The sequence below is a fragment of the Hippocampus comes genome, unplaced genomic scaffold, assembly GCF_001891065.2.
Source record: "Hippocampus comes isolate QL1 unplaced genomic scaffold, H_comes_QL1_v1.1 scaffold327, whole genome shotgun sequence".
Taxonomy (NCBI): domain Eukaryota; kingdom Metazoa; phylum Chordata; class Actinopteri; order Syngnathiformes; family Syngnathidae; genus Hippocampus; species Hippocampus comes.
This window is the reverse complement of record NW_017806221.1, coordinates 1,997,177-2,024,922: the sequence shown is the minus strand read 5'-3', so window position 1 is coordinate 2,024,922 and position 27,746 is coordinate 1,997,177. Positions and strand designations below refer to the sequence as shown.

Here is a 27,746-nt window from a genome sequence, read left to right as displayed (position 1 = left end):
ACAATTCTGTATGTGTGTGTGTATTCATTTGGGAGGGATAACTAAGCCTTCCAAGTTTTGATACGCCACACTGCACAATTTGTCAGCTCAACATAACCAAGTAATTAAATGTGGTCCGAACAAATCTATGCTTTGTGACCAAATTTCTAAATGAACATCTGACAAATGCGGGTTGAAATTCATTTTGGTGTATGTTGATATAAACTCACAAGTTTGGCCGGTGAACCATGAGACAATCATGTCAGTCAGATAAACTTTACGCTATGTTTTGTTCTCAGAGATTTCCAATAAATTTTGTGAATGTTGGTATTTCACGCGGCATATGGGAGCGCAACCAGTGTGAGAGATAGTATGAGGTACATACATAGGTAAAAAATGCATAGCTCAATTAAAAAAAAATGCTAAATGGAAGTCCTGATTGGCTGGTAACTCATTGGATATTGATTTTTTTTTAAAAAGTTCTTTCAGAACCCTGTTTATCACACTCACTCAGTCTCAAGCATTCTGCCACACGGAGTACAGGAATGATGGCTCCAGTTTTTTTCCCCTCTCCAAGCATACATACATTAAAACACATTTTAGAACAGCAAATAAAATGGTCTTAATTGGGGCTACACAGATCTCTGATGGGGCTATATATCCCTAGCCACAGTGCAGCCCGATTCCTGGACTACACTATTTTCGGCGTGTTCCACTTTGGTGTTGAATTACAAATCAATGTGGCAATACAAGCACACGAATAATTACATTATTAAGACAAGCTGATTGTCTGGGCACCCTGAGATTTTTTTTATCTAACCTGCATGAGACCGAAAAAGGACCAGCAAATCATTTAGTTTATATGGTAAGTATATTTGTTTCACTTGATTACAGCTTTCAGTTAAAGTTAAGGTCCAGACCTGAATCCGAGAATCTATGGGAAGGTCTTAAAACTGCTCTTCACAAATGCATTACATCTAATCTACCAGAGATAGTAGTTTGCAAGGAACAATGAGCAAAAAAATAAATCAGTCGCTCGTTGTGCAAAACTGACATATCCCAAAAGACTCACAGCTGTCATTGCAGCAAAAGGTGGATCTACAAATTATTAACTTGGAGGAGCCGAATAATTTTTCACACCGCTACTTTATAAAGCTTTTCTTAAAAAATAAATAAATAAAAATACAATATGAATTTTGTTGCACTTAATGATTGTTGATTCTTCACAAAAAATAACATTGTATATCTTTGAATCCTGAAATGTGGCACAAGTTCAAAAATCTATAATCAACAGGCTTGTCTTTCATCTATAACCGCTTAAAACTACAAAGTGTATGTGGGAATGGAAAAAAAAAAGATTTGTTGGTTCGTTATGTGTGTGCTACAGTATTGTTAATTGTCTCGTGTTCTGAAAGTGTTTCCTTACGGTTCAGGGCTCCATCCCGGCACATTTTGAATCTGCAAATTGTGTGTGTGTGTGTGTGTGTGTGTGTGTGTGTGTGTGCGCGCGTGTGCGTGCGTGGGTGTGTGCGTGCGCGTGCGTGCGTGCGCGCGCGTGTGTCAAGACAATGACGTGTGTAAAATATGTACACGTTTGTAAATAACGAGTACCGAGGACTCTGCGGGAGACTTGCACTTGGGGCAGCAGTCTAAAACTCAACATCTAAGGCAAAAAACAAAAAAACAAAAACTAACGCCGCTTAATATGTCAGAAAACAGCAGTCGCTCATGGTGCTGTGATTCTCGAGATGGGTCATGGTCTCGGAATCGAAGGCAATTTTATTCTGTCTCGGACAGGGCGTACTCGGGACTGGCCAGTCGAGACCAGGCCACTACAACTGTGTTCAGTGAGAAACACAGAATGCAGGTGCTGCTCCCAGTGTTGCCTGGAGCGCCACGAGATTATTTTTTTTTTTTGCATTGTACCATTTTATTTTATCTGCAGATGAGAACGTCAAACAAACAAGCAACAAGTCACAAACAAACAAAATACATTATTTATCGCGAAAAATAATTTCTTTGGCAATTACCGGTATGTTGATTGTGGTTTTAGCAGGCAACACGGTTTGCACAGCACAAGTCAGTGCCTCCTAAACCGCTTTTTAAGTGTCTTATTGTCTGTGCTACTCCTGCATTTATTATGAAAGGAGTCATTTTGGACTTCTCCATCCACCTTTGCCATTAAGTCAGTCAAGGGTCATGTAAACGAGCTTGATTCAAGCTATAAGTTTCACATTAAACGTTATAACGTTTAATATAGGTTTCCAATGTTGAACAACTGTATTTATTTTTTCTAAAAGTCTCATTTCTGATTGGTAAATATAAAATATTTATTTAAGATATTTAAAAAATGAGCACGCAACAAGTTGAACCAACAATTCTGAGCCCAAGGGTTATCTATTGAAAAAGTGATTGGGTGGGGCTGAATTGAAGTACATTTTACGTGAACGGCTGCAAATGATGAAAGACAGCATAAGATATCGCGAGACACGTGACGTCATACTCTGTGTCGACCGCCCCGAGGTTTGGACTGGTATCTGGAAACAACCTCTACCGACCTTCCTTTCATTCCTGTAATCCGTCTGCGTTGGGTGTGCTCCGTAGCTAGCCACGGCACACATTTTATTATTATGAAACAAACCAAAAGCTAGAGCGCACACGCAGACATATTTTTATAAGAAAAAAAATCGGTGAAGCAGGATTTCATTTGCCAACTCAAGCAACGCGAAGAGTAAGAAGAACCTTAGACGGACGCTGACAAGCTAACGTGAAGATCTAACCGCCATTATTGAAAGCGTGCGTGGTAATTCAGTAGCTGTGTCGACCACGTTTCTAGCAACGCTCTTAGTCGTTGTTGTTAATAGTAACAAAGTGGTTTCGTGAGTTTACGGACCATTTCGTTCGGCCTGTGAACGACACGCAAAGTAATTAGTCCCACGAGCCGCATCGGTTAGGCCACGCTCCGATAGCTTGCTAATCAGGCTAGCTAGCCCACGTTGCCACCTCTGGGAGGTAACGTACGGAACAACTCGTCTGGGCGCCCAGTCGTTTACGACGGGATAAAGAAGATTACCGCTTCACATTGAAGACGGGCCATTTTCGACCTTTCATAGAGCGTCAATTGCCATTACGTGTGGTGTGTGAGCACGCGTCGTCATCATGAACCCGAGCGCTCCTAGCTATCCCATGGCCTCCCTCTATGTGGGGGACCTGCATCCAGACGTAACCGAGGCCATGCTGTACGAGAAATTTAGCCCGGCTGGGCCTATCTTGTCTATCAGAGTGTGCAGGGACATGATCACCCGTCGATCACTCGGTTACGCCTATGTGAACTTTCAACAGCCCGCTGACGGTGAGTCTGACAACGTTTGTCAAAAGCGAGTGAGTAATAGTTGACTCCATTTTGAAATGTAAAATAGCTAAACGTTCGTGTTGTGTTTGAATCATGTTTGTCGCTGTTCTGTATCGGAACGCATTACCCTCAATTACTCATTGTACGCTGCCGCGTTCATTGTATACTGATTGTACGCGTGAAATCTTTTCAGCCGAGAGAGCCCTGGACACCATGAATTTTGACGTGATCAAAGGCAGGCCACTTCGCATCATGTGGTCTCAACGAGATCCCTCGCTGAGGAAGAGCGGAGTGGGCAACATTTTCATCAAGAACCTGGACAAGTCCATAGATAACAAGGCCCTCTATGATACCTTTTCAGCATTCGGAAATATCCTGTCCTGTAAGGTAGGCGGAACAGCGTTTGTCTTGGGCACGGGTTGGTCTGTGGTTTGAAGGTTTTGCATACTCACCACTACATTGCATGACATAGAATCCACAGCCAAAACCCCTTGTTTGTCAAATGTATTTTCAATGCATGGTGTTTGTGATTGTTACTGAAGTGCTCAATGTTCCCTCTCCAAGGTGGTTTGTGATGAAAATGGCTCAAAGGGTTACGGCTTTGTGCACTTTGAGACCCACGAGGCTGCTGAGCGGGCCATTGAGAAAATGAATGGCATGTTGCTCAATGACAGAAAAGTGTAAGTGGGATTATAATTGACATGTTAAGTGTTTTACTAATCCTTTAGTCATGAATGATAGTAAATGAAACGAAAGTATCAGAATCTGAGTGTGTTTAATCATTAACAAAATGTATCTTTTGTTTAAATGTGCAGAGCATGAAGTTGGTTGCTGTGAGGCAAAAAATGCAATATACAAAACTTTGATATTCAAATCAAGTCAATTCCTTGACACCCCCTCCCCCCCTGGCCGCTTAAGTGATGCAAATTTATTTATTAGGTCATTTATTCACATACTAACAGAAGTATCAATAAACCTTTGACTATAAAATTAATTAGCGACAGAGGAATGTAATGAACCCAATACCAAAACATGTCCGTTTTTGTCTTTTTTTTATTTATTTACGTGGGTGGACGTCCCATTTTTTGGACAATCTATTAATGTAAAAATTGAAAATAAATTACACAAATGGACCTAGTGTTTTTACAGGACAGCGACCATTTGCTTTGTCACCTATAAAGAACTTTTCACATAGCATTTCACAGTCGCGCGGTAACATGAAATGAATACAGTGGCCCGACTGTCAGTGTGCCCATATTTGGAAGTACTGATGCAGCAGCTTGTCAGGACTTAAAGAAAATGGAGATTTTGCCGATTGTTAGACTGCACATTGACAAGATGTTTGGTTTATCGTTGCAAAAGAAAGCCATTACTTTGCTCGTTTTGAAGAGGAGAGAAGCAGCAAACAACTGATGGCCCTGCGGGAACTTGAATAGTTAAATGATGCTGTTGCCTGTAAATAAGTCAGCCAAAATAACACTGAATCACTGTCAGCTCCTCTCGGATTGGAGCCCATTGAATGATGTCATGTCGCTGCTCTCGAATAGAACATTTTTATTTCGAGGTGCCATGCCATCGCGGCTGAAGTCCTCTTGTCATTCCGCTCCCTGCTGCAACACTCAATTCTGTGGTCCCCGCCCTTCACCACACGCACGCACACACTGGGTTTGATGACTGTGTGCTGCGCCCTGCTAAATGCAGAATGAAAAGGGCTTACCCAAGGCTGATTATGTGGGATGTTTCAAATATCTAAAATTGCAGAACACAGGTTAACCTACATTGGGTTGATTTTGACATGTTTATTAAAACGACAACCTTTCAAAGTGCATGTTTTATGACAACCCTCTGTTGTATAAATTAACACCCCAGATCAACAGAGGAAAATGGTAAGGTGTAATAATTCACTCTATAGCATTCAGTCAAACTGTAATCCAGACATGATATGGTTTGCTAATGTTTTTCTTTTTCTGGCCCATAGATTTGTTGGGCGCTTCAAGTCACGCAAAGAGAGGGAAGCAGAGCTTGGGGCCCGTGCAAGAGAATTCACCAATGTTTATATAAAAAATTTTGGGGAAGATATGGATGACGAAAAGCTCAAGGAGTTGTTTGGAAAATATGGTAAGTATTTAAAACACCATTCAACCTATTTTAATAAGACCCAAAACAACTTGCTTGTACGTAGGCATAGGTCTCCAATGCACCATCTTAAAACTCGTGCATCCGCAGGTTGGGGCGTGCCTCTGTTTTAGCCGCTAAATAGTTGGCTTTGTACACCAACATTAGTCTAGATGTGTCTGATCGACTTTAATGTGCATGAACTAATAGCCTGCTTGGACAAAAGGCAAAATGTCAGTTCTACGACAACAAGAGAGGATCACTTGGGATTGATTCAGTTGAACGAGAATGTTCACAGGCATAATTAACGTGTTTTCTGCCTCGTTCGGCCAATGTTTTCTTTAACCATTTGTATTTTTTTTAGGACCAGCACTCAGTATCCGTGTTATGACAGATGAAAGTGGAAAGTCCAAGGGATTTGGCTTCGTTAGCTTTGAGAGACATGAAGATGCACAAAAGGTAGGAAGGCATAAAGTGCAAATGTGGTAAATTTGCCAATGTTGTTTAATATGATAGCAGGTGATTTTATTTTTTTAATTAGACAGTATCTCTTTGTAGGCTGTGGATGATATGAACGGGAAAGAACTGAATGGCAGACAAGTTTATGTTGGGCGTGCACAGAAAAAGGGTGAGCGCCAGAATGAGCTCAAGCGCAAATTTGAGCAGATGAAACAGGACCGCATGACCAGATACCAGGTTCGTTTTAAAGGAAAATGTTTTCGTTGCTTCCTTCAAACTTACAATTGTTTATTCTGAAATGTTTGAAATACCACTTTTTAAAAAACAGTCATTGGATGCAGTAACTGAAAATTCAGACTCAAAACTAACTTTTGATCTCTGTTTCTCAGGGTGTCAACCTGTATGTGAAAAACTTGGATGATGGCCTTGATGATGAGCGGCTACGCAAGGAATTCTCTCCATTTGGAACAATAACAAGTGCTAAAGTATGGACCAGGGGTTAACCCCCACGCCGTTTTTCTCCCACTCTCTTTAAAACGAACAGCTAATGTTGAAGTTGATGCTGTCACAGCATTTAACTTGAGTTTCTTCTTCCCCAGGTTATGATGGAGGGTGGCCGCAGCAAAGGCTTTGGCTTTGTGTGCTTTTCTTCTCCAGAAGAGGCCACCAAAGCTGTGACAGAGATGAATGGACGTATAGTTGCCACTAAGCCGTTGTATGTTGCCCTGGCTCAACGCAAAGAAGAGCGTCAGGCCCATCTAACCAACCAGTACATGCAGAGGATGGCCACTGTCCGGGCCGTGCCCAACCCTGTTCTCAACCCGTACCAAGCAGGTCCACCCTCTGGCTACTTTATGGCAGCCATCCCTCAGGTGAGTCATGCATTTTGGAGTAGTAATATTTTTGTATGTGGTATGGCCGATTGTCTCCTAATAGTTGGGAACTAGCAGTTTTTAAATTAGGTAGTCATATATTTGCATTTGTCCTTAGGCCCAAAACCGTGCAGCATATTACTCTGCCAACCAGCTGGCCCAGCTGCGTCCCAGCCCTCGATGGGCCACTCAGGCAGTGCGTCCACAGCGTAAGTAACCAATTGCATTGTTGAGACATTTATTTTTGTTTGTGTTGGTAAGCTCTAACATGGCTTATTCCTCCAGACTTCCAGAACATGCCCAATGCGATGCGGCCTTCAGCTCCCAGGCCCCAGACTTTCAGCACCATCCGTCCCGCTGCCACCACCAACACCCAGGTCCCACGCATGATGGCCTCTCAGCGAATGCGTGAGTGCAACTGGTGTCTTCACTTTAGTTTCTCTTTGTGAAAGTACCCATAATTGGTTTGTCGCATTGCAGCCACCCAGGCCCTCAGCCAGCGCCCTGCCAGTGCTTCAGCCACTGCTGCCCCAGTGCGTGCAATGCCACACTACAAATATGCCGCCGGTGTCCGCAATCCTCAGCAACATATGGCCTCCCAGCCACAAGTCACCATGCAGCAGGTTCATTGATTAATTTTCTTTCAGTTCGGCATAAATGCAGCGCTTTAATTCATATAAAATATTTTATCTGTTTATCTCTCAGTATGATTTGAAAAGTTGAATAAATGTACTAGATTGATGATGAAAAAGAGCCTGGTGCAATGGCAGATTATTCTAATTTTGTTTTTTTAGCCTGCTGTCCATGTCCAAGGACAGGAGCCTCTGACTGCCTCCATGCTGGCTGCTGCCCCCCCTCAGGAACAGAAGCAGATGCTGGGTCAGTATTTTACCAGCGCATTTTGAAACAAATACATATACCAAAAACATCTTACTAAAGATTGCACTTGTTGTTGTTCGTTTAGGTGAGCGACTGTTCCCCCTGATTCAGAACATGCATCCCAGTCTGGCTGGCAAGATCACTGGCATGCTGCTGGAGATTGACAATTCTGAGCTTCTTCACATGCTTGAATCGCCTGAATCCTTGCGCTCAAAGGTCGGTAACTGCGCCCAACCTTAATTGCAGACATATTCAATTTTTTCCCCCGCTCTGCTCTGCGGTGATTTATCACCATGTTGCGCAGTGGTTCATTTGGTATTGTTTTGATTTAGGTGGATGAAGCCGTTGCCGTACTCCAGGCCCACCAGGCCAAAGAGGCTGCTCAAAAGTCCACCACTCCTGCTGGTGTTCCCAGTGTCTAAGGTGTGTGAGGAGTCTCAATCTGGTTTGACCACAATGGCCAAGTGTTCTGAATATGTAACCATTGGTTTTATATTTTTCTCCCCAGCTTGAGCATTTTGAAACCTGCTTCACCGATGGAAAAAGAGAAAAAAACTTAAACATTGAAAAACCTAAAACACTGAAAACATTGCAAAATGATAAATTTTTTCTGAAAAAAAAAAGAAAACCATTTACTCTGCCAGGTCTAGGGATGGTTTGACTAGACCTTGATCATATACAAAAAAGTTTTTGAAAAAAAAAAGCAAAATAGCTAAAATTGAATTAAATTTGAACCATTCCTCTGTTTTATGTCATTTTACTGTTTTGATGCTCAGAATATCAGCCATGGTATGGGATGGAGGTACCAGAGCATTTTTGAAAGTTTATAGTTAACTACTGGCTAATAAATTCTCATTCAATTTGTGTCTGTTCTTTTTGTCCCAATTTAAATACTCTTTGACACCACGTGTTACGGCAAAGTTTAAACGTACATGAGTGAGTATGGAATGAGTAAGTATTACAGTACAGTGTCTGCAAAGTTTCTGTACTGTTATGTCGGTTGACTGTAAAATCATGGTACAAAGTGCTATTTGGTACATTGGCAATAACATTCTATTAGCACAACGAAAAAGGCATTGCAAGACAGAGCTGTTCCTAATATTTTTACTTTGTATAAATATCTTGGATTAGGAGCAGAGTTTAGTGTTGTAAACTACAATTTTAATATTGAGCTGAGTGCGTTTGGCAGTGTCAATCAAAATACTGCATATCACTCTGAATGTGTTCAAAGTTGTGGGTGCTCTGTATGTACATACTTGGAGGTGAGTAAAATGTTTGTAGCATAAATGTGCGAACCAGATTTCTTGGAGCTGTAAGGGCAACATTGACAAAGCCGTGATGATTGCATGCGCCTCCAATGTGCCCACCTTGGGTCAGGCCATCAACTTTTTACCACCCGACTCCGTTACTACTACGATAAACAAGGACATGCCAAATAAGTATGGAATGACATTTCGTAATGTAGGGGTACCGTTGTGCGGTTGCACCACCCAATGACAGGTGTGAGACAATGTGCGTATCAAGTAGAGCTAAAGTGATCAGTGGTAGAATACAATACTATAACAGTTGTGCAGTTGGTGCAAATAATCGTTGCATCATTTTAAAGTGACCAATACCAGTGTTTGTAGAGCCAAGTTTAAGTGTGCAATTGTACAGAAGTAGCTTTATAGTTAGATTTACTGATACTTCAGATCCAAATATGGATTTATTTTCTCCAAACAAGCACCAAAACTAGCAACTTTAAGGTCAAAAGTAGTGCAATATGAGTGAGGCGTTTCTCAAATAATCCCTCCAACAAGCATTGATCAACCTACAATGTGCATTTTCCATGACAAACGCCCCCACACCCTCCAAAAAAGTTAAATTAATTAATAATAAATTAATAAAAACCAGAGACAAAATGATATTAAGTAGGGGGAAAAAATCCATGAATAGGTGGATCTGCGGGTGCTGAACCGCGAGCGAGTAAGCGGAGGCCACTGTTGTACTTTGCACCCACCACACACACATGCCTGTTCCTGCCCGAGAACACTCAGTGTGTGTGTCACAAACTTTTGCTGTGTTCACTACTGTAATGGGACAAAATCAGAAAATATATTTCGTACATATATTAGTACGGTATGTATGTGTCATGACACCGTTTATTGTATTAAATGTGAAGTTTGATGCGTACATGAATTTTTCTTAACGCGAATTTAATTCCCTGCTAGGGCTGAAATGCATGTATGATGCAATGCAGGTCTACATCTGCAAATTAATCTCTCCGTGTGCAAAATTTTAATCTGCGCCTGTTAGTACATTTAGAAAGGTCACTCTTAGCTGTCGTTGGGTTGTGTTCGTGTACTGTTCCGCATGAAGTGGCTAGTGAGTGGACCTTTTTGTCCACCCCGTACTCACTCAAACTCTCGCGATGTGATTTGAATTGGAGAGTGACAACAGTTTGAGCCTCTTCTGTTCGCTGACCGCCTCAAGCTCGTGACGTGATCTTGGACAGGAAAACAGTGCTAGCGGCAGAAGTACTTTGCCGTGCTGCATCAGGATGGCGGCATTTTTGTTTTAGTAGTATTATCGTTTTTGCGAAAAGCGTTTCCTTCCTTCTCCGTCATTGTCCGGGGGAAAAACGAATGACAGCAGACGGTATGTTCTCTCTTTACGCTAGCCTTGCTAGCTTGATGCACGTTCGTGGTTGGCAACCTTGGCTTTAAACTCGGATTTAGGTCTTGAGTAAGCCAGGCACAACTATAAATACAATTTTATAGTTAGTTGCCTTATCCGATAAATGTGTACATTATCCCCAACTATTTAACAATAAAAATCAAATTGTGTGGCTTGTTATCATACCATAAACCTTATAGGAGAACCCCAAGCCCGTGAACAGTTTAGCACCATCGATAATTTGCTTATTCTGAGCCCTACATTATGACAGCTACCCACTATTAACTATAAATGTTGGGCGGTGCAGTGTTCTCAATTCGAAATTCTAGCAATGTGCTAAACCAGCTCTGCAGCAGCGGTACCTTTTGGTTTTCAACTACGCCCATTAAAACTGCTGCCACATGAGAGAGTGAGTGACAAGTAATGACATCGGAGGGACTGTGGATTCCCAGTCGTAATGAAAATGACATTTAGCGTGTGTTCTTCGTGGTGTGTATCATGTAGCATGGCCTAACAAGGATGGTTGCCCACTCACAAACCAGACATAAATATATGCGTGTGTGTGTGTGTGTGTGTGTGTGTGTGTGTGTGTGTGTACTATACACACGCACACGTTCATATATGCATGCATAGTGTGTGCGTGTGTATTTATCAGGGCCTGTCAACGCCCTCCCATCATTTGGTTGGACTACTGCAAACACAGCTGCAAGGTTCGATTGTGTTGGCCAGATCAACGTAATGGGGTTGTCGTGATCCACATAATAGATGTCATCCCCAATGAATCTTGGGTGATTATGGATTTGAATGCACTTGCCTTTTTAAAAATGACTGTAATACAAAAAAGTAGTTTTGGCGCCACCCTTTAAAATAACTTTGCCACCGCTGTCACCATCAAGGAAATGGACATACTTATGAGCAGCCTAGATGAGTCATAGTGAAATTAGATTTGACAAAATTGTCACAATCTTAGCATTGTAAGCAATTGGCTATCTTTGTAAACAGACCGTGTCCTGCCAGATCAATATATTTTTTTAATCCACTATGACAACTGTGAACAAACACAATGAACAAACACCATTATTATTGTTATTGTTGTTGGCGGTGTTGGTGCATGGTCACGTGAGAACTTGGACTACCTCGTCATCACCTCAGGAAAGATGCATATGTGTTGTCTAAAAGAATGCACTTTAAAATGTATTCACGCTGGGACCCGGTTTGAAAAAAAAAGATTAGTTTTGGGCTCCCAAAATGCTAGTTCGATGTGGTCGAAACTTTTGTGGATACACTTAAACACATTCCAGCATGGACAGGGTTTTAGAGTGATGTGCTAGCAAAATGACTAGATCAGTGGCAACTGCAGTCTCTCCTTCTAGCTTCTTTCTATTGAAAATAATATTCTGTCGTCTGCTACATTTTTATATTGTAAGACAAAGTAGTATTCAGTCACCTCTCTACATACCAATCCAAAACTTTATTATTATGCGTCACTATACTGTCCCTAGTCACAAAGAAGCCACAGAATGTGCATGGAGGCAACATTACACAGAGGACAGGCAGGCCAGGAATGCAGCCAGTCATAATGTCTGGCTAACTCCACTGGCTCAGCTGCTGTGTCTCCCTCTGTTCACATTTGTCCGTCTTCAAAGCTGTCATCGCTGTTGCATTATAAATGAAAAGTCTATCGTCTGTTTAAATGGCCGGTTTTGTTTATGGAAATAGGTAAGACTATGATACAGTGTTTGAAAACCTTTTCTAAACGAAATTTAAACTCAAATCTTTTAAAGGCAAAATTAAAACATACATTTTCCTGGTATTACTTTTTTGAATATACCTTTTGTATCCATGATAGTTCACTTTTTTCCCTAATTGCCTTTCTTTTTCTCTGTACTTTATGATAAATTCTTTTCCACAACAGCAAGGTGGGTGAGTGCTTAGCACATCTACGACACATTTTTTGAGGTTGGGGATTCGAATACACACTCTGGCCTTCCTGTGTGAAGTTTGCACAATCCATGCAAGCACAGGGGGAACCCCCTGTGCTTGCAAGGGTTTCTTTCTGGGTACTCCGGCTTCCTCTATTCTGAAAATATGCATTTTTGATTCGTGGAAGACTAGATTGTCCGTCACTGTGAATGGTTGTGTGCATATGTTCCATTATTCCAATCAAGATCCTTGAAAATCAATTAAAAAATTGTCATAATTCTTCATTTTTTTGAAGCTTTGATTTTCTCTCAAAACTACCACATTCACCTTCCACTAATTCCACTGATGTCTCTCATGCATGATGACACACATGTGCAGCAGTGGTAATCTGGGGTTGGCCGTGATGTAATCGGAAAAGCAGTAAAGCCCTAAAGTTTAGCATTTCAACAAAAATACTAAAGTGGAATGCAATGTCAAACCTGCTTGACAAAATGTGCCTTTCATGGCAGTGTGAAAGTGACCCAGAAGCTTCTAAAAAATTAGCCATCTTGTGGCTGATTCAATTCCTTACGAAAATATAGACATCTCCCTAAGCTATTTGGCTCGTTAGCAATGCGCAAGTTGCGGCATAAGTAAGACGCCAAAACAGCCTTCAATTGCTATTATTGTTGCATATTCCTATTTACCATCTTACTCGTTTAATTTCTCCTTGTCCTTTCAAGTTATATTTGAAGTTGAGCTTTCAAGGATTCAAAGAATTTTTCTTTCCTCAAAATTCAAGGATACATAGTTTTTTGTTTTTTGTCGTACAACGGCCATTTCCACATGACGTAACACGAAATACAATCCTCGAGATCCCTTGTTGGCTCATTAAGTCCCAAGACTTGTGAAAATAACATAAGATAAAATGCACCTGATAGAAATAAGGGCAATGCTTATTGAAGGCTTCAGTGTATGCACAGATGCAATGCATCAAAGGTATGGACGCACCAGAATGAAACTGCAAGAGGTCTGATAGGCATGATATTTACAAGGTCATTTTGGACTTGACAAAAAGAATCAAATGTTCAAGAATAAAATTTTCAATGTGCAAGGGTGAATGGACGTCAGGGTATGATGATAGTTTTGAGTCGTTGGGTTTCATGAGTTGAATAAATACGTTTTGAAATCAATGAATGATCAGTTTGATTTCGATATTATGTATATTTATGGTTTAAATTATTAATATAGGATTGGGGATTACTGTTAAGTATGTTGGGATCAAAGTTTGTCATCTGACTATCGCGACCCAAACATTTTCTGACCTGCTTATTTTTCATTCGGGACATGGGTGTGCTCAAGCCTATCCTAGTCGAGGCGGTGTTCACCCTGAACCGGTCCGACAGCCAATGATAGACTGCTAATATAGGCAGTTTTTAGGATGAGGCTCAATTACTCGTTATTTTTTCCCGAGGGCCCCAGTACGTGCTGCCGTGAACATGGGTGTTTATTGTAATATATTAATATAGTTCTCTCCCTGACTCCACTTGTACTATCCTTTTCTCTTGCTAGGTTCTGCTGCATCTTTTTCTGACCAAGTGACCACTTTTACACAGTCATCCAACTATTAGATGTGCCATCGATGTTAATCAGGAGAAGCCACCATGTCTTGAGTACAGAAGGGCCCACTAGAGGCCTCTACCCCCACCATGGACCAACTTCCCCCTCCACCATCCATCACCTCAGCCCTACTGCTGGCCCCGCTCTAGTCCCTAATCTCCCTGCACATGTGAGGAACAGGCTTCCCTGCCCTGGCTCCGCACTGGGCCACCCCTCTGGTCCTCCCGGAGAGATGAGCCTGCCCAAGCACCATCAGTTTGGTAGTGGCAAAGGCGGAGTAATGGGCTCTGACAGGGATCTGCAATCCACTGCCTCCTCCATTTCGCTGTCCTCTGTGAAGAAAGCTCCCAAGAAAAGGCGCCTGTCCCTGGCTTCTCTTTTTAGGTGGCGAGGACGGGAGGCCAAATCAGTTCGCCAAAAGTCTCGTGACCTGCCAAACCCTGCTCCAGGTGGGCTTACAGGAGTGGACAGTATTGCTAGCGTTGAGAGCATCCACTCCGAGATGTGCTATGAAAAAACCTCTGCCTTCTTCACTGTGACTGGGACAGAGGCTCCCTCTGCTGCTTTTGTTGCTGCCTCCACCTCGTCTGCCTCGGGACCTTGTGTATCGGCCTCCACCCCCTCTTCTGCCAAGCTGGGTAGTGGAGTTGGGGTGGAGTGTTTGGAATGCCCTCTGTGCCTTCTGCACCACCCTAAGGAGAGTTTCCCTGACATCATGACTTGTCACCACCGGTCTTGCATTGACTGCCTACGGCAGTATTTAAGCATTGAAATCTCAGAGTCGCGTGTCAACATTAGCTGCCCCGAGTGCTCAGAGCGTTTCAATCCATATGACATCTGCATGATTCTTGGTGACCGGAGTCTGATGGAGAAATATGAAGAATTCATGCTCAGAAGGTGGTTGGTGGCTGACCCTGACTGCCGGTGGTGTCCAGCGCCCGACTGTGGGTAAGCTTTTTGTTTTGTATTTTTTAACTGATGTAGCGATGCATCTCACATTGATTTTGAGAATTGTCTAATTGCTCCATTCTTATCAATTTATCAATGAATTGATGAAAAAAAATAGAAATGCACTGAAATGAAGAAACCAAGTCTGAAAACTGAAATTCCAAAAAGAAATTATGCCTTAAAAACCCCACCTTTCCGCATCTGAGTTTTTGCACTTTTGTACATATGTGTGTAAAACTTAAAAATGGAATTGATTTAAATCAAACCAGCATAAGGCAGATCTTTTCGAGATCTTTTTAATGCCAGTCCCTATATAATGCCTTTGAACATTGTGATGATTGCTCTACATATTTATAATAGGTGTCATGCATAGAAAAAAAATAAGCGACGAAAAGAATGCACAACGCTGAAACTTCAAAGGTTTTTGCTTGTGTCATCACAATATTCTGTGTTTAGTTTTACCGTAAACTGCAACTAGGGTGTCATTAAATAAGGGGGTTTGAGGACGGCAGAATCACATACGCTACATGCTTGCTACGCGAGCACAATGGTGCATTCAGGGTACGTTCACATCGAGGACTTGCAAACACACCGCGTCGTTCTGCACACCAATCGTTTTTCTTCAATTATAATGAGCGAGAAGTCAAAATTAATTGTCCAGCCCTCGTGCGAGGGTGAAAGAAGTGAAACTCCGGAGACTTACATATTAACACGAAACGGGGCGAAGAGCCGCACCCAGCTCGTGAGCTGCCGGTTGGCCAGGCCTGGACCAGACCATTGGGGAATATAAAAAAGTGTTTGCCTTCAGTCCCCAAGTACACTGTGACATTGTGTGAGCGTTTGATTTCTTCGCAGCCCCTCTGTATTTAAAAAAAATTATAATAATTAAATACTAATTCTTCCATCATGGCTAAATGAAATGGTCACACAATACATTATGTAATACAAACTATGACTGCGGCCACTGTGGCTACCTTGTTATATAACCTTTGTCAATTTCTATACTTATAATTCTTATCTTATCTTGTACTGTGTACGTGTACTCAGTCATGTCCCTGTATGTGAGCTGTGTGGGGTTTTTTTTTCTTTTTTTCCCCCTTAGGTATGCAGTTATTGCCTTTGGTTGTGCTAGCTGCCCTAAAATCACATGTGGGAGGGAGAGTTGTGGTACAGAGTTCTGTTATCTTTGCAAGCAGCTGTGGCACCCCAACCAAACCTGCGACGCAGCACGACAGCAGAGAGCCCAAAGCCTTCGCCTGAGGACAGTTCGCTCATCATCCCTCAGCTCCAGCCAAGACAGTGGAGCCACAGGTTAATTGACTCACCGCACACAAAAACTTGTAAAGCTGTATGGCGTCATGACACTAATATGTTAAGAATGGTGGCATTCCAAATCCTTGCTGAAAAGGCATGACATTGACATACAATGTAACCTTCATGGTCGGCCTCCGTCTGTTCTGGGATGCTGCTTGGCTCTTGAGGCATTTGCGAAAGTCTTGTGCAGTATGCTGACAAGACATGACACATCTTGAGGTTTTGACTTTTAAGATGTATATTATTGGTCCGTTTTCAAAGCATGTAAGCTTTTGAACATTGAAGTGTTGACGCCTCACTGAAATAAACCTTGACGTTTGATTGCAGGTATCATCTGTGTATTAGGCAAAAATGTTGTGATTGTTTTTATTTCTCTTTGGTTCTGTCCTGCCCACAGCCGATGACATCAAGCCATGCCCACGCTGTGCCGCTTATATCATTAAAATGAATGATGGCAGCTGTAACCACATGACTTGTGCTGTCTGCGGCTGTGAGTTCTGCTGGCTTTGTATGAAAGAGATCTCAGACCTACATTACTTGAGGTTAGTGACTGCATGCTGTGTGCCACAGACACTGTATTAATTATGAATGAACATGGTAGAGCTATGCGGTATTACAGTATATATCGTAGTGCGATATAAAAATGTCTACCATACGATATACTGAAACTGCGACACCAGGGAGTGTCCAAACTCGGTCCTCAAGGGCCAATGTCCTGTCTGTTTTTCATCTCTCCCTGCTGAAACACACCAGATTCAAAAGATCAGCTCATCGGCAAACTCTGAAGAAGCAAGTTGACGTTCTTGAATGTCACAGTTGGATTATGCGTAGGTTGATTAGTCATGTCTATAGAGTGGGGTGCAGGAATTACTTGCTGTCCAGAGCTGGCTGTTATGTTTGGCTGGTAGAGTGTGAGCCTTGTAAAAAATGGAGGCTTTGGAGTTGAAATGCAACCCAAGAGATTTCATGTCTGTAGGGGTGTGGGGAGGAGGGCCTGAGAATGGGGCTGCAGCCAGACCCTTCTCAAAGTGTGCTGATTATCTTTCCATCCATGTTCTGGATGAATGGAAAGATAATCAGATTATCTTTGTGTTGAATCAAAATAAAACATTTGCTTTTACTTTGGGAACAATGATCAACATTTTTGCCTCTTGACTGACATGTTACTTACCAAACCAGTAACTGAGTCCTGATTGATTATTTGTGCATTTTCTGCACTACCACTTTTTGACCTCAACCAAAGAAACCCCGGCCAAAAAGTCATTTTCAATGAGATAAAATGCAAGCAACAAAGTTGCGATTTTATTAAAAGGAAGAAATGCCATTTTTGGCCCAGTTTGAAATTTCAAATACCTACACCAACCAATAGCAAAGTATTTATGAATGACATGGAAAGGGTGAACTTCTCCATCTACCATTTTCCCAGTCCGTCAGGTTGTACCTTTTGGGGGAAGAAACCATGGAGTAGAAAGAAGAAGATTCTTTGGCAATTGGGAACACTGGTTGGTGCCCCTGTTGGCATTGCACTGATCGCCGGCATAGCTATCCCTGCCATGGTTATTGGCATCCCCATCTATGTAGGAAGAAAGGTAAGGTTACAAACAATCACATCAACTAATTTGGATGGTTAATTTGCTTACTTGGTGGCATTACTGTCAGGCTTCTTCTTTCACACAGTGTACACGTAAATAAGGGGGCACTCAAGGCAGAAATATATACAGTCAAACCTCGGTTTTCGAACATCTCTGTTCTTGACCAAATCGGTTTTCGACCAAAAATTTTGAGTTTTTTATGCCTCGGATCACGACCAAATTTCGGTTCTCCAACAAACTGAGCGCACTTGAATGCGTCACTAGACTCCTCTCGCCTGCCTTACACGAGGAAGTGACGCTTCCTCGTTTAGTGTTCCATGGTGAACAGACGTGTTCAATAAAGATTTTTTTTTTTTTTAGAAAGAGCGTGGTTTCGGTTTTCGAACAGCCTTCTGGAACGGATTATGGTCGAAAACCGATGGACCGCGTTTCAGCCCTAATTCAGTTTTTCTTTTGTAATTTGGGACGCTGGCATAATTGATGCACATATAATTATCACATTGCATTCTGTCAGAGAAAGTGACAGCTATTCTTAATTTCCTGCAGATTCACAATCGCTATGAAGGTAAAGATATCTCCAAAGACAAGAGGGCTCTTGTGATTGCAGGTGGCGTGACGCTGTCTGTCATTGTGTCTCCACTGGTTGCAGCAGTCACTGTTGGTCAGTTGACGCTTCTGTTTCTTACATCTTGTGCCTGAAATGAGTCATGCCATTAGCTATTCCTTGTTTCACTTTGCTCGGTCACTTACATTTCTCTTCTATTGCTTCATCATGGCAGAAGACAAAGGAGATGTAATTAATTGATTTTAAAACCACCATGTTTTTGATTCAGTGTTAACACTGGTTTCTCCATTGTTTTTCAGGCATTGGAGTTCCCATAATGCTTGCATATGTTTACGGTGTGGTGCCCATCTCTTTGTGCCGGAGTGGGGGCTGTGGCGTGTCTACAGGCAATGGAAAAGGTGTTCGGATAGAATTTGATGATGACAATGACATGAATGTCGCCACTGGGACAGCAGCCACTGGTAAGCCCTTTTGTCTGACCACCAGTGACAGTCCCAAGTAACCTGCAAACCATAAGTGCACTTTACTCAACTCAACTGTATTTATAGAGCACTTTAAAACAACCACCGCTGGATACAAAGTGCTGTACATGGAGCAAAAAGAAGTCCTACAACAACAAATAATATAAGACAACAAATTAATAACGAAGACGGTAGAATGCGCAAAATCGATAAAATAAACAATAAAGTCTCATGCTGAGTCAAAAGCCAAAGAATAAAAATGGGTTTAAAGACGAGCTTTAAAGACGGGCAGCGAGGGGGCTTGCCGAACGTTCAGCGGGAGGTCATTCCAAAGAGAGGGACCAGCGACGGAAAAGGCTCGATCCCCTCTGAGCCTCCGCTTAGTTTTTTCATGATTTTATCATTTGTAGATTCCACGTCTGTGGCAGACACTCGAAACAATCCCAGTATCAGCGAAGGCAGTGTTGGGGGTCTGACAGGCAGTTTGAGTGCCAGTGGCAGCCAAATGGACAGGCTTGGGGCTATGAAGGACACCCTCAGTGAGACAGCATCCACTACAGCCCTTGCCGGAGCAAGCATCACTGGCAGCCTCTCCGGCAGCGCCATGGTCCACTACCTAAGCAGGTACAGAGGCGGTGACGCATGCAGTAGGCTTTCCATGTTGACATTAGTGCCATGTCAAAACAACTCTCTCACAGGTTGGAAGTGCAAGCTGATGTGCAAAAGGACCATTGCAGTCTCAGCGGTGAATCTGGTACTGTCAGCCTTGGTGTCATCAGCGACAATACGAGCACGAAAGCCATGGCTGGATCTATTATTAATGCTCACATTCCCCTTGACAGGTATGAAGTACAAATACATATACAGTCAAACCTCTTTTCAACGTACCCCGTTTACGTTTCGACCCCTATAACGTTCACATTTCAAATTTCCGATTACATGTAATTCATTTTTCAGTTGCCGATTTTTGCTTACAACGAACACCTTTTCCCACAAAATAGTGAAAAGACCTGAGAGAGCACGAGAGTGAGACAATGCATTTATGTTTGTATATGTGGGCGGCACGGTGAACGACTGGTTAGCACGTCCGCCTCACAGTACAGAGATCATGGATTTGATTATGGACCCCAGCCTTCCTGTGTTGAGTTTGCGTGTTCTCCCCGTGCCTAATCCGGTTTCCTCCCACATTCCAAAAACATGCAAGGTAGAATAATTAATCACTCGAAATAGTCTTTAGGTGTGATTTTGAGTGTGAATGGTAGTTTGTCTGTGTGTGCCCTGCGGTTGGCTGGCAGCCAGTTCAGGGTGTACGCTGCCTACTGCCCGAAGTCAGCTGGGGTCGACTCCTCTTGTCTTGTCACTCCTCCCTGTCCTTTTTCTTAGAGATGCGACCAGTATGGAAGTCCAGGTGGATATTGAATCCAAGCCTGCCAAGCTACGCAACCACAGTGGCAGCAGCAGCATGGATGACAGCAGTCACGTGGGCCGCTGTGGCTGGACCTACCCATCTAACGACTGCTTGACGTCGGAGGGCCGAGGAACATTCGCCAAGTGCCTGTCTTCTTCCAACTCGGGAGGCAAAAAGAACAAAGGCAAACCGCAGAAGAAGGGGGACAGAGGTACAAAGATCAATGATACAAGGGAGGACATGGATGCTCAGCTTTTGGAGCAGCGTAGCACCAACTCTTTGGAGTTTGACTCTCCTTGTCTGAGCGGCAGTCTGCCCTCCGTTTCAGACTCCCATTGCAGCCACTTCTCAGAGTTCAGCTGCTCGGATCTGGAGAGCATGAAAACGTTGTGTTGCCATGGCTGTGGCGGAGGCAACTATCATACCCGCTTCGCCGCCGTCAGCCCCTTACCTGAGGTGGAGAATGACAGGCTGGAGACCAGCCCCGCTTCACGGGCCCCATCCCAGGTTGCCCGCTCGCCTCCCTCCTCCCCGGCTCATGCTGCAGAGCTCTCCTCCCTCCGCTTCATCGCAGAGAACATCAGCCTGGTGTGTCCCACTGAGTGGGAATCTCAGAGAAACACTTCACAGTTCCTAAAAAAAAGCAACAACAATCACCACCCAATACAACATAGCAATCAAACTCAGCACAGGAATCAATGTATGCAGACTGACGTATAAAATATCAAAATCACAAGTGTTGCATAGATTCTCCACCTTTTCAGTCGGTCAAGTAACAACCTTCAGATCAGCAGAAATCGGTTCATGAAAAAAGATGCTCTGTCATCATTGGTGGTGGGAGGTTTGAGATGAAACCACTGTGCCACCTTGGATCAGTGCCACAGTCTTGTTGTTCCTGTGAAGAGATGCTGCTCTGTTGAATTGTGGGGTGCTTCTTTAGAGGCCGTGATTGAGAACAGAGGGAGTCACTTTGACTTTGGATGCTAGAATTCCATGAAATGCTTTGGAATGTTTGATCATGCCTCATTAAGGAGCAAGAGAGTGTGGTTAGGTTTTTTTTTTTTTTTTTGCGTGCGTTTGTCTACTCATGGTGCCTTTAAAAACAGTATGTGTTCTCCGTATATCTCGCTCTCTCCTGTTTGTGTCTCAAGACCTCCCTGACAATGACACATTCCATACTGAAGAATGTGGCTTACTTTAATTACCAATTCAGAGCTAAGTTAAACCTGCTAAATGAACACATTGCAATTGCCTACCAAAGACAGCACTCAGGCTCTTTGATTTGTTGCCAGCGGACACACTGGGGCGCTTTTTTTTTTTTACAGCAATGAACAATCCATATTTTCTACACACCTGCAGTGTTGCCTGTTTTTCTGTAATATTGTTAATCCACAAGGTTCTAGACATACTGCATGCTGTTGCGATTTGTCTTCCTTGTTAATTTCCTCCACTGTTGTGTTGCCTATCAGTGCTGCTACCCAGACTTGTGTTATTTTTTATTTATTTTTTTGCTCACAGCCGTTTCACCTGACCTTATGCTCAATGGTTGCACCATTTAGGTGGCTACAAGCAGTTTGAATTGTAATTGGACCCAGAAATGTTACTGAATCAACTTTTTCATTCCATTGAGTGAAGCTACATGCCACAACCCACAACAAATTTCACTATCACCAAAACTGGTCCTGACTTAAACACATTTGTGCCAGATGGAGTTGTGGAGAGTATTGTAGTTATTTGCTTCAGTACAGATGTGTAAGTGCATATCAAATTCCAAAATAAAAAACACATTTGGTTCTCATGTTTACAGAATTGTGTCCTTCTGAAATAGTTTTGTTTTTTTAATGCCATTTTCAAAACTGAGAATGGATCCAAAGCGTCAAAATGTTCTACTCATTCAGGACACTTGACAATGTCAATTTCACATTAAAAAATGTGTTTATGTGACACACTAAAGTCATTTGAATTTCTGATTGGTTTGAGTCTTGAGTATTCTTCAGTTTAATCATCATGACAACATTGGATTGTTCTGATTGTGGCTTATACATTAGTGGAGTCATCCCAGCGCTACAATAAATGTTTTAGATATTTCAACTTAACTGTATCATCTTAAATCATGCACCACTTTGAGCTATTTGAACATTAACATTTTATTGAAATTAAGGCGCAAACATTTTCTGCTCAATCAGATGCATTTATGGTCAGCGCCAGCTTTTTTTTTAAATTCCACGTCTAAGTATTCTACATCTTAATACATGGATGGCCACAGCATTTCAGCTCATCGTGCCAGCTCTCAGAATTTTCCACTCATTTATTTAGGATTTTTATTTGGAGCATGAATGGCTTTTTGAATGGAAGTCCTGATTGTGAAGCAGGGAGAGTGTGAACCACTACGCCATCGAAGGTTACTTTAAAAAAACAAAAACAAGACAAACCAGTGTAATGGTGATTGAAGGTTTCCAGTTGTATTTTTACTAAAGAGTTCTATCAGGCCGACCTATGTCTTTCATAATACAGTACTGTGTATACAGCGATACAATTTTGTGATCTTTCCCACAGGCAAGGAAAATTCCCTGAAATGAAAGTCATCGTGCACTGAATATCACCAACTTAGATATCAGCTCATTCATGAACATTCTGATATGCCAGGACAAAGGAGTGCGAGGACCACAACCACTGGGCTACTAGTAGTACGCTACTGAGAAAATGTGGGTCATCTTGGGCCCAATTTTCTACGACACTCAAAGTCCGTCATATTGTGCCCTTTGTACATAATTGGTTAGAGTGGTAAAAAAAGTAATTCTCCATAGCAAAATTGTCTTCAAAGAAAATATATATTCCTTATATCGTCACTTGAAATATACTGTATAATCTCTGATCATTTACAGCAAAGAACAGTGTAACTGTTTACTCTAGGACACATTCTGCAGCAGTCCGCATCTTTTGGGGAGTTTTGCATAGATCCGAGTGTTGTGGTGACGCAGCAGCTCATGCGGTTCGGGCCGGGCTGGGCAGGGAGGATGCAGACAGCTCAGATGTATTTGTTGGCCAGATTCTGAACATCATTTTTGGTGAACTCTGTGCTTTCAGCAGATGACAGGTGCTCAAACAATTGGGTCACGTGGTGTCGCTCGTCCTTCTCCAGCAGCATCAGTACGACCTGAGGAAACGCATACCCATACCCTCATTTAGAATTTAAAAAAGGGACCACATGCCAATGCACTCTGGCATCCGTATGCAAAAACAATGGAACATTTATTCCAGGTCCTTGAAATCCATCTCATTGCGTCCATGTACTAACTAGACAGCATTCTGTCTTCACTTGTAGGAATTCCATGCATTAACTCACTAAAGTTAATGTCGTTCATTACAATCAAATCATTCAATGCCAAGGAAAAGTTTTCTCATTTTTTTAAGTGTTTTATCTTTTTAAGTGGGGTGGTTTGTAAGGGTCTGATGATGTCTCCCTTAAATGATGTGCTTCAACAATGGTAATGAAGCGCACTGCCAGCAGAGTTGGTTAACAATGGGGTTATTAGCTGCACAGTAGTTTAGAAGATAGCAAAACACCATTTCAGATTCAAAGTCACCTATGTTTGCCAACTGTTTACAGTGGGTAAAGGAGGACTTTACTGTCATGGCCTCGGCGGGACTCAACAACGGCTTTCAGTTGGACAATGTGAAGCATACATTCAACAAGGGAATAAACCTCTATAGAATTCACAGAGTATGTGTTATGATACTTGGCAGAAGAACGTGTTTTATAAAGGAAACAAAGTGCAACAACGACCTTGGATATATGAGGAGGATGTCAAAGTTGTCATGAATAGCCACTAATGGCTGACATGCCATTTTGGTGAGTTGACGACATTCGCAGCGCTGATTTAAAAACCACTTAATAGTTTATTATTTTGCAATCAAAAGCCATTCCTAAATGTTGTTTTTGCAGCTTTTTAGAAAGCAACCACTCTTCAGATGTTAGAAGCACAAATATTAGCGTCACTCTCACTGTTCTGCTTGCTTCCTTGTTTACAACAAAAAGCTATTTGTGGAGCAGCTGAATTTCGTGAAATTGCCTTCAACCGCTGAATACTAAATAACGGAAAGAGGTTCTTTTATGCCTGGTGAAAGAAGAGTCTATTTGATGTATAAATTGTCGAACACAATATTCTGTGGGTCTTCGAAAATCAGTCACGATGCTCACTCACCGAGAACCTGTCAGCAGTATGAAGATGATTTAGGTGTTTGTAAACTAGGTTGGGGTCCTTCTCCAGTAGATGCGAGTCCAGCACTTTCACGATGAAGCTGATGGTCTGCCCGTTGAGCTGAGTGCTCAAAAACTGCGGAAGCAGCTCTGGAGCCGTTGAAGCCAACATGTCGGCGCACGCTGCCATGTTACCACTGCTGCAGGCATTGTTTAAAGCTTGGCCAAACTCATACGCGTTGCTTGGTTGGAATTTGGTGCTCAACTCTTCTCGGAAACAACTATCAGAGTTTGCCACAGTTGACGTTTCCTGATCACCGTCCACCTGTGGAGGAGAATGAAGCATTGAAATAAAGTCTGTGTTTAGGTTAAGAAATGTTTTGTTCAAGAACCGCTTCGATGTTTAAAGTGGCACTACAACACATCTGCTCTTTATTCATTCACTGTCATTGATGACTCAGGGATGCCAAAGATGCATTGTAACTGGGAGGGATGGCAGTGAAGGCCACGCTGGGTTTCAGGAGGTCTGCGTCATTGATGTAACAATGTTGGACTTTGTTAAAAGGCCCGTCCCATCCATGAGCAAGATGACTGACTGATGACGATAAACCAGGTTGCTTGAGAAAGTCAAGGGCGCTTGAATGAAAACAATGATGTGGGCGTATTTATTTTATTTACAATCATACCTCAAAGGGGAAGTCTACCCCCAAATTTTCTTTACAATATGTTCTATGCCCCTCGACTAGTCTGAACACAACATTCTGATTACGATTGTGTTTGTGGAATATGAATTAAGCAGCAAAATTGGTCTGTTTTTCGATATTTCAGGGGGCGGCCATTTTGCCACTTTCTGATATGAGATCACAGTTGCTCGGGGCTTAAGTAATCAACAATCACAGCTCGTCGGCTTTCTGAAGCTGAGCCATGATTGGTCGTTACGTTTCCTCCATTGAAAAAGAGTCTTTTTCAAAAATCTAATTCAGATGTTTTTCCTTTTGTCTACTATTGTTTTTTTGTTTTTTAACGAAAAAAAACAACAATCAGGAAAAGCTGTCTTTGTTGCCACTGTTGGAGCCACTATCTCTGAAGCGAGTTGTATTTTTGTGTGAGTCACTTATTTTTGTCTGTGCAATAAAATATTTTTTTATAATTGAGATAAATAAATGCAGATCTTGTAGTTCAGTTCTGTTGTTGAAGTCGACCTTAGTATGGTCCGTTTTGTTTCGTATGGCCCTCACTGGCCACGTATGGCTACTGCATTTAGAGGTGTGCTCTCTTTGATGGGGTCAAGGGTGAAAAGCAAGATGGCTACCTTACAGTCAGGTGTGTGGACAATGAGTTCGGCATGCAAGCTGGCCTCTCGGTTAGATAAGGTTTTTCAAAGCATTATTTGAAAGCAAGCTTGACAGATCCGTATAGTTTATTAATCATCAACTCAACTCCTTATCCAACATCCACAACTTGACTCCTGACCTCCTCGCCTGAACAAACAAATGGTGAGTGAATGCATTGAAGCCTTGCTGTGACCTGTAGATGCCCTTTGACTTATGGACAGCGAAATTTGGGAAAAAAATGACATAAACAAATTAAGAACCATGATGATATGGGCAATTTGGATATGTGAAGCATTTACTGGATTGGAACTTGTGGAAACTTAACAATACTTTAAAACTGAAAGGTTTGTTGGAAGTACATTGAACAATGGAAATAATTCAGAAATTTACAAAGTAGGCGGCCGCTGTGAGAATTGTGATTGGAAAAAGTGTGGGTGTACGCGGGACTTTGACTGCACACCCAACAGTTTCCTATTTGCTACTGCAGGGACATATCGAATTTTGGGGCGTTTACAGCCAACAGTATCTTAAAGCTATTCTGATGTCTCAGTGCATTAAAAAAAAGTCACAACTATCATAATGAGTTTTGAAGAGAGCCAATGATGGTTAAATAGTGTGATAAGCACAAGACAAATCCTTGCGCTCATCCATCCTGTGATGGTTTGCTGAACGAAACACGTATCTCATCTCACGAGAGTAGATTTTCCACAAAAATAAAAAAATGGGCGTAACTAGAAACGTTTGTAAAAAGGGGTCGTTCGTAATTCCTGGTTCCACTGTATTCAAAATGCGTACCTCTGTAATGGGGATGACCTTCCGGGATTTAGCTGGTGATTCGGCAATGAGACTTTGCTTGAGTAGATTTGTGACTTCCTCCAACTCCTTCTCTGCCTCCTGCACATTGGGATCCTGTTGCAGCACCTCCTGGAGGTCTGTACTGCATGCCAGGTAGTCCTGGCACAAGGAAAAACAAACCATATGGATGCTCACTCACAAAGGACGGGGGCAAAATAGAGCATTAAATCTAAAGATAAGCAAATATCAGTCAATTCTATACTAATATGTGAACTCTTTCTGCTGCAGATGAGTTCCAAAAGGAAGTCATTACCTGAAGCAAAACATCTATTGGATGAACAGAAACTGAACCTGCATGACTTTCATCATATGGGCCCGCTGTCCTCACCTTAAGCCCTTTATTGGCCATCGCTCGTCTGTAGAAAGCCTTCTTATTGCTTGGCTCCAGTTTGAGTGCTGCGTCACAGTCTTGCTTGGCCTCAGCAAATCTCTCAAGCTTCAAGTAGCACAGGGCTCTGCCAGTAGAAAGGCACGCACACACACACACACACACACACACACACACACACACACACACACACACACACACACACACACACACACACACTCCACTTAGGACATTTCTGTCTCTCATCAGCATCTCATCTGATTATGACTCACTCTGAAAGTAAAAACTTAAACACGACACAAAAGGAAAGGGCCAGAATCCAATTTGGTGATATTTTATGTCAACAAGGGCATGTAAACTGGTGTAACAGGTTTATAATAGTTTTGGAATGTTCAATCATTCATTTTGAGTTTTGTTTCGGTTTTAATTAGTTTACTGAGTGGGTTTGTTAGTTCGTATTAGTTTTAGTTTTTCCTCAAATGCTTAGTCTTAGTTTAGTTTTTATTTGTTTTAATGTTATTGATCCATCCATTATCTGATCCTCGTGAAGGTCGCGGGTGTGCTGGAGCCTATCCCAGCTGTCTTCGGGCAGTTGGCGGGGTACACCCTGAACTGGTTGCCTGCCAATTGCAGAGCACACATTGACAAACAACCATTTGCACACACAACCACGTCTCAGGATAATTCAGTGTTGCATTAACCTGCCATGCACGTTTTTGGGAGGAGAACGGAGTCCCCGGAGTGTGTGAGTCACTTATTTTTGTCTGTGCAATAAAATATTTTTTTATAATTGAGATAAATAAATGCAGATCTTGTAGTTCAGTTCTGTTGTTGAAGTCGACCTTAGTATGGTCCGTTTTGTTTCGTATGGCCCTCACTGGCCACGTATGGCTAACGCCTTTTTAGG

At 42.3% G+C, this 27,746-nt stretch overlaps 3 protein-coding genes across 4 annotated transcripts in view; 2 read left to right on the top strand and 1 right to left on the bottom strand.

Annotated features, from left to right (window-relative positions):
- The first annotated feature begins 3,138 nt into the window (after positions 1 to 3,138).
- Positions 3,139 to 8,520, top strand: pabpc1a (poly(A) binding protein, cytoplasmic 1a). The gene is made up of 15 exons (XM_019856230.1): positions 3,139 to 3,331; positions 3,525 to 3,718; positions 3,896 to 4,011; positions 5,310 to 5,449; positions 5,811 to 5,905; positions 6,005 to 6,142; positions 6,295 to 6,390; positions 6,505 to 6,777; positions 6,896 to 6,986; positions 7,063 to 7,185; positions 7,258 to 7,400; positions 7,572 to 7,656; positions 7,742 to 7,872; positions 7,989 to 8,079; positions 8,165 to 8,520. The coding sequence occupies exons 1-14, from the start codon at positions 3,139 to 3,141 to the stop codon at positions 8,076 to 8,078; spliced, it is 1,908 nt and encodes a 635-aa protein (XP_019711789.1). The 3' UTR covers position 8,079; positions 8,165 to 8,520.
- A 1,566-nt stretch (positions 8,521 to 10,086) lies between these two features.
- LOC109507100 (E3 ubiquitin-protein ligase RNF19A) lies at positions 10,087 to 22,552 on the top strand. Of its 2 annotated transcripts, XM_019856295.1 has the most exons (11): positions 10,087 to 10,293; positions 13,786 to 14,781; positions 15,884 to 16,092; positions 16,493 to 16,637; positions 17,522 to 17,684; positions 18,234 to 18,348; positions 18,552 to 18,713; positions 19,124 to 19,337; positions 19,412 to 19,555; positions 20,097 to 20,332; positions 20,450 to 22,552. In XM_019856295.1, the coding sequence occupies exons 2-11, from the start codon at positions 13,856 to 13,858 to the stop codon at positions 20,839 to 20,841; spliced, it is 2,706 nt and encodes a 901-aa protein (XP_019711854.1). In that variant the 5' UTR covers positions 10,087 to 10,293; positions 13,786 to 13,855; the 3' UTR covers positions 20,842 to 22,552. The 2 variants fall into 2 exon arrangements, with proteins under 2 accessions (XP_019711854.1, XP_019711853.1); XM_019856294.1 differs by having other exon boundaries at positions 10,089 to 10,293; positions 20,097 to 22,552.
- A 46-nt stretch (positions 22,553 to 22,598) lies between these two features.
- The window catches only part of spag1b (sperm associated antigen 1b), a 21,946-nt gene continuing 16,798 nt past the window's right edge, over positions 22,599 to 27,746 (bottom strand). The window contains exons 15-18 of the mRNA XM_019856296.1: positions 26,840 to 26,966; positions 26,452 to 26,610; positions 24,327 to 24,647; positions 22,599 to 23,278 (exon numbers count right to left, since the gene is read on the bottom strand). Of these exons, the coding sequence (XP_019711855.1) occupies positions 23,150 to 23,278; positions 24,327 to 24,647; positions 26,452 to 26,610; positions 26,840 to 26,966 (736 nt within the window). The 3' untranslated portion in view covers positions 22,599 to 23,149. The remainder of the gene's footprint in view (positions 23,279 to 24,326; positions 24,648 to 26,451; positions 26,611 to 26,839; positions 26,967 to 27,746) is intronic.

Excerpts from the sequence above, each read along its gene's own strand:
- pabpc1a (XM_019856230.1), top strand. The coding sequence starts at position 3,139 with ATGAACCCGAGCGCTCCTAGCTATCCCATGGCCTCCCTCTATGTGGGG. Across the intron at positions 5,906-6,004 it reads GACATGAAGATGCACAAAAG|GCTGTGGATGATATGAACGG; the intron begins GTAGGAAGGCAT and ends ATCTCTTTGTAG. Across the intron at positions 6,143-6,294 it reads ACCGCATGACCAGATACCAG|GGTGTCAACCTGTATGTGAA; the intron begins GTTCGTTTTAAA and ends TCTGTTTCTCAG.
- LOC109507100 (XM_019856294.1), top strand. The coding sequence starts at position 13,856 with ATGTTAATCAGGAGAAGCCACCATGTCTTGAGTACAGAAGGGCCCACT. Across the intron at positions 14,782-15,883 it reads TGTCCAGCGCCCGACTGTGG|GTATGCAGTTATTGCCTTTG; the intron begins GTAAGCTTTTTG and ends TTTCCCCCTTAG. Across the intron at positions 19,556-20,096 it reads GCTCACATTCCCCTTGACAG|AGATGCGACCAGTATGGAAG; the intron begins GTATGAAGTACA and ends CCTTTTTCTTAG.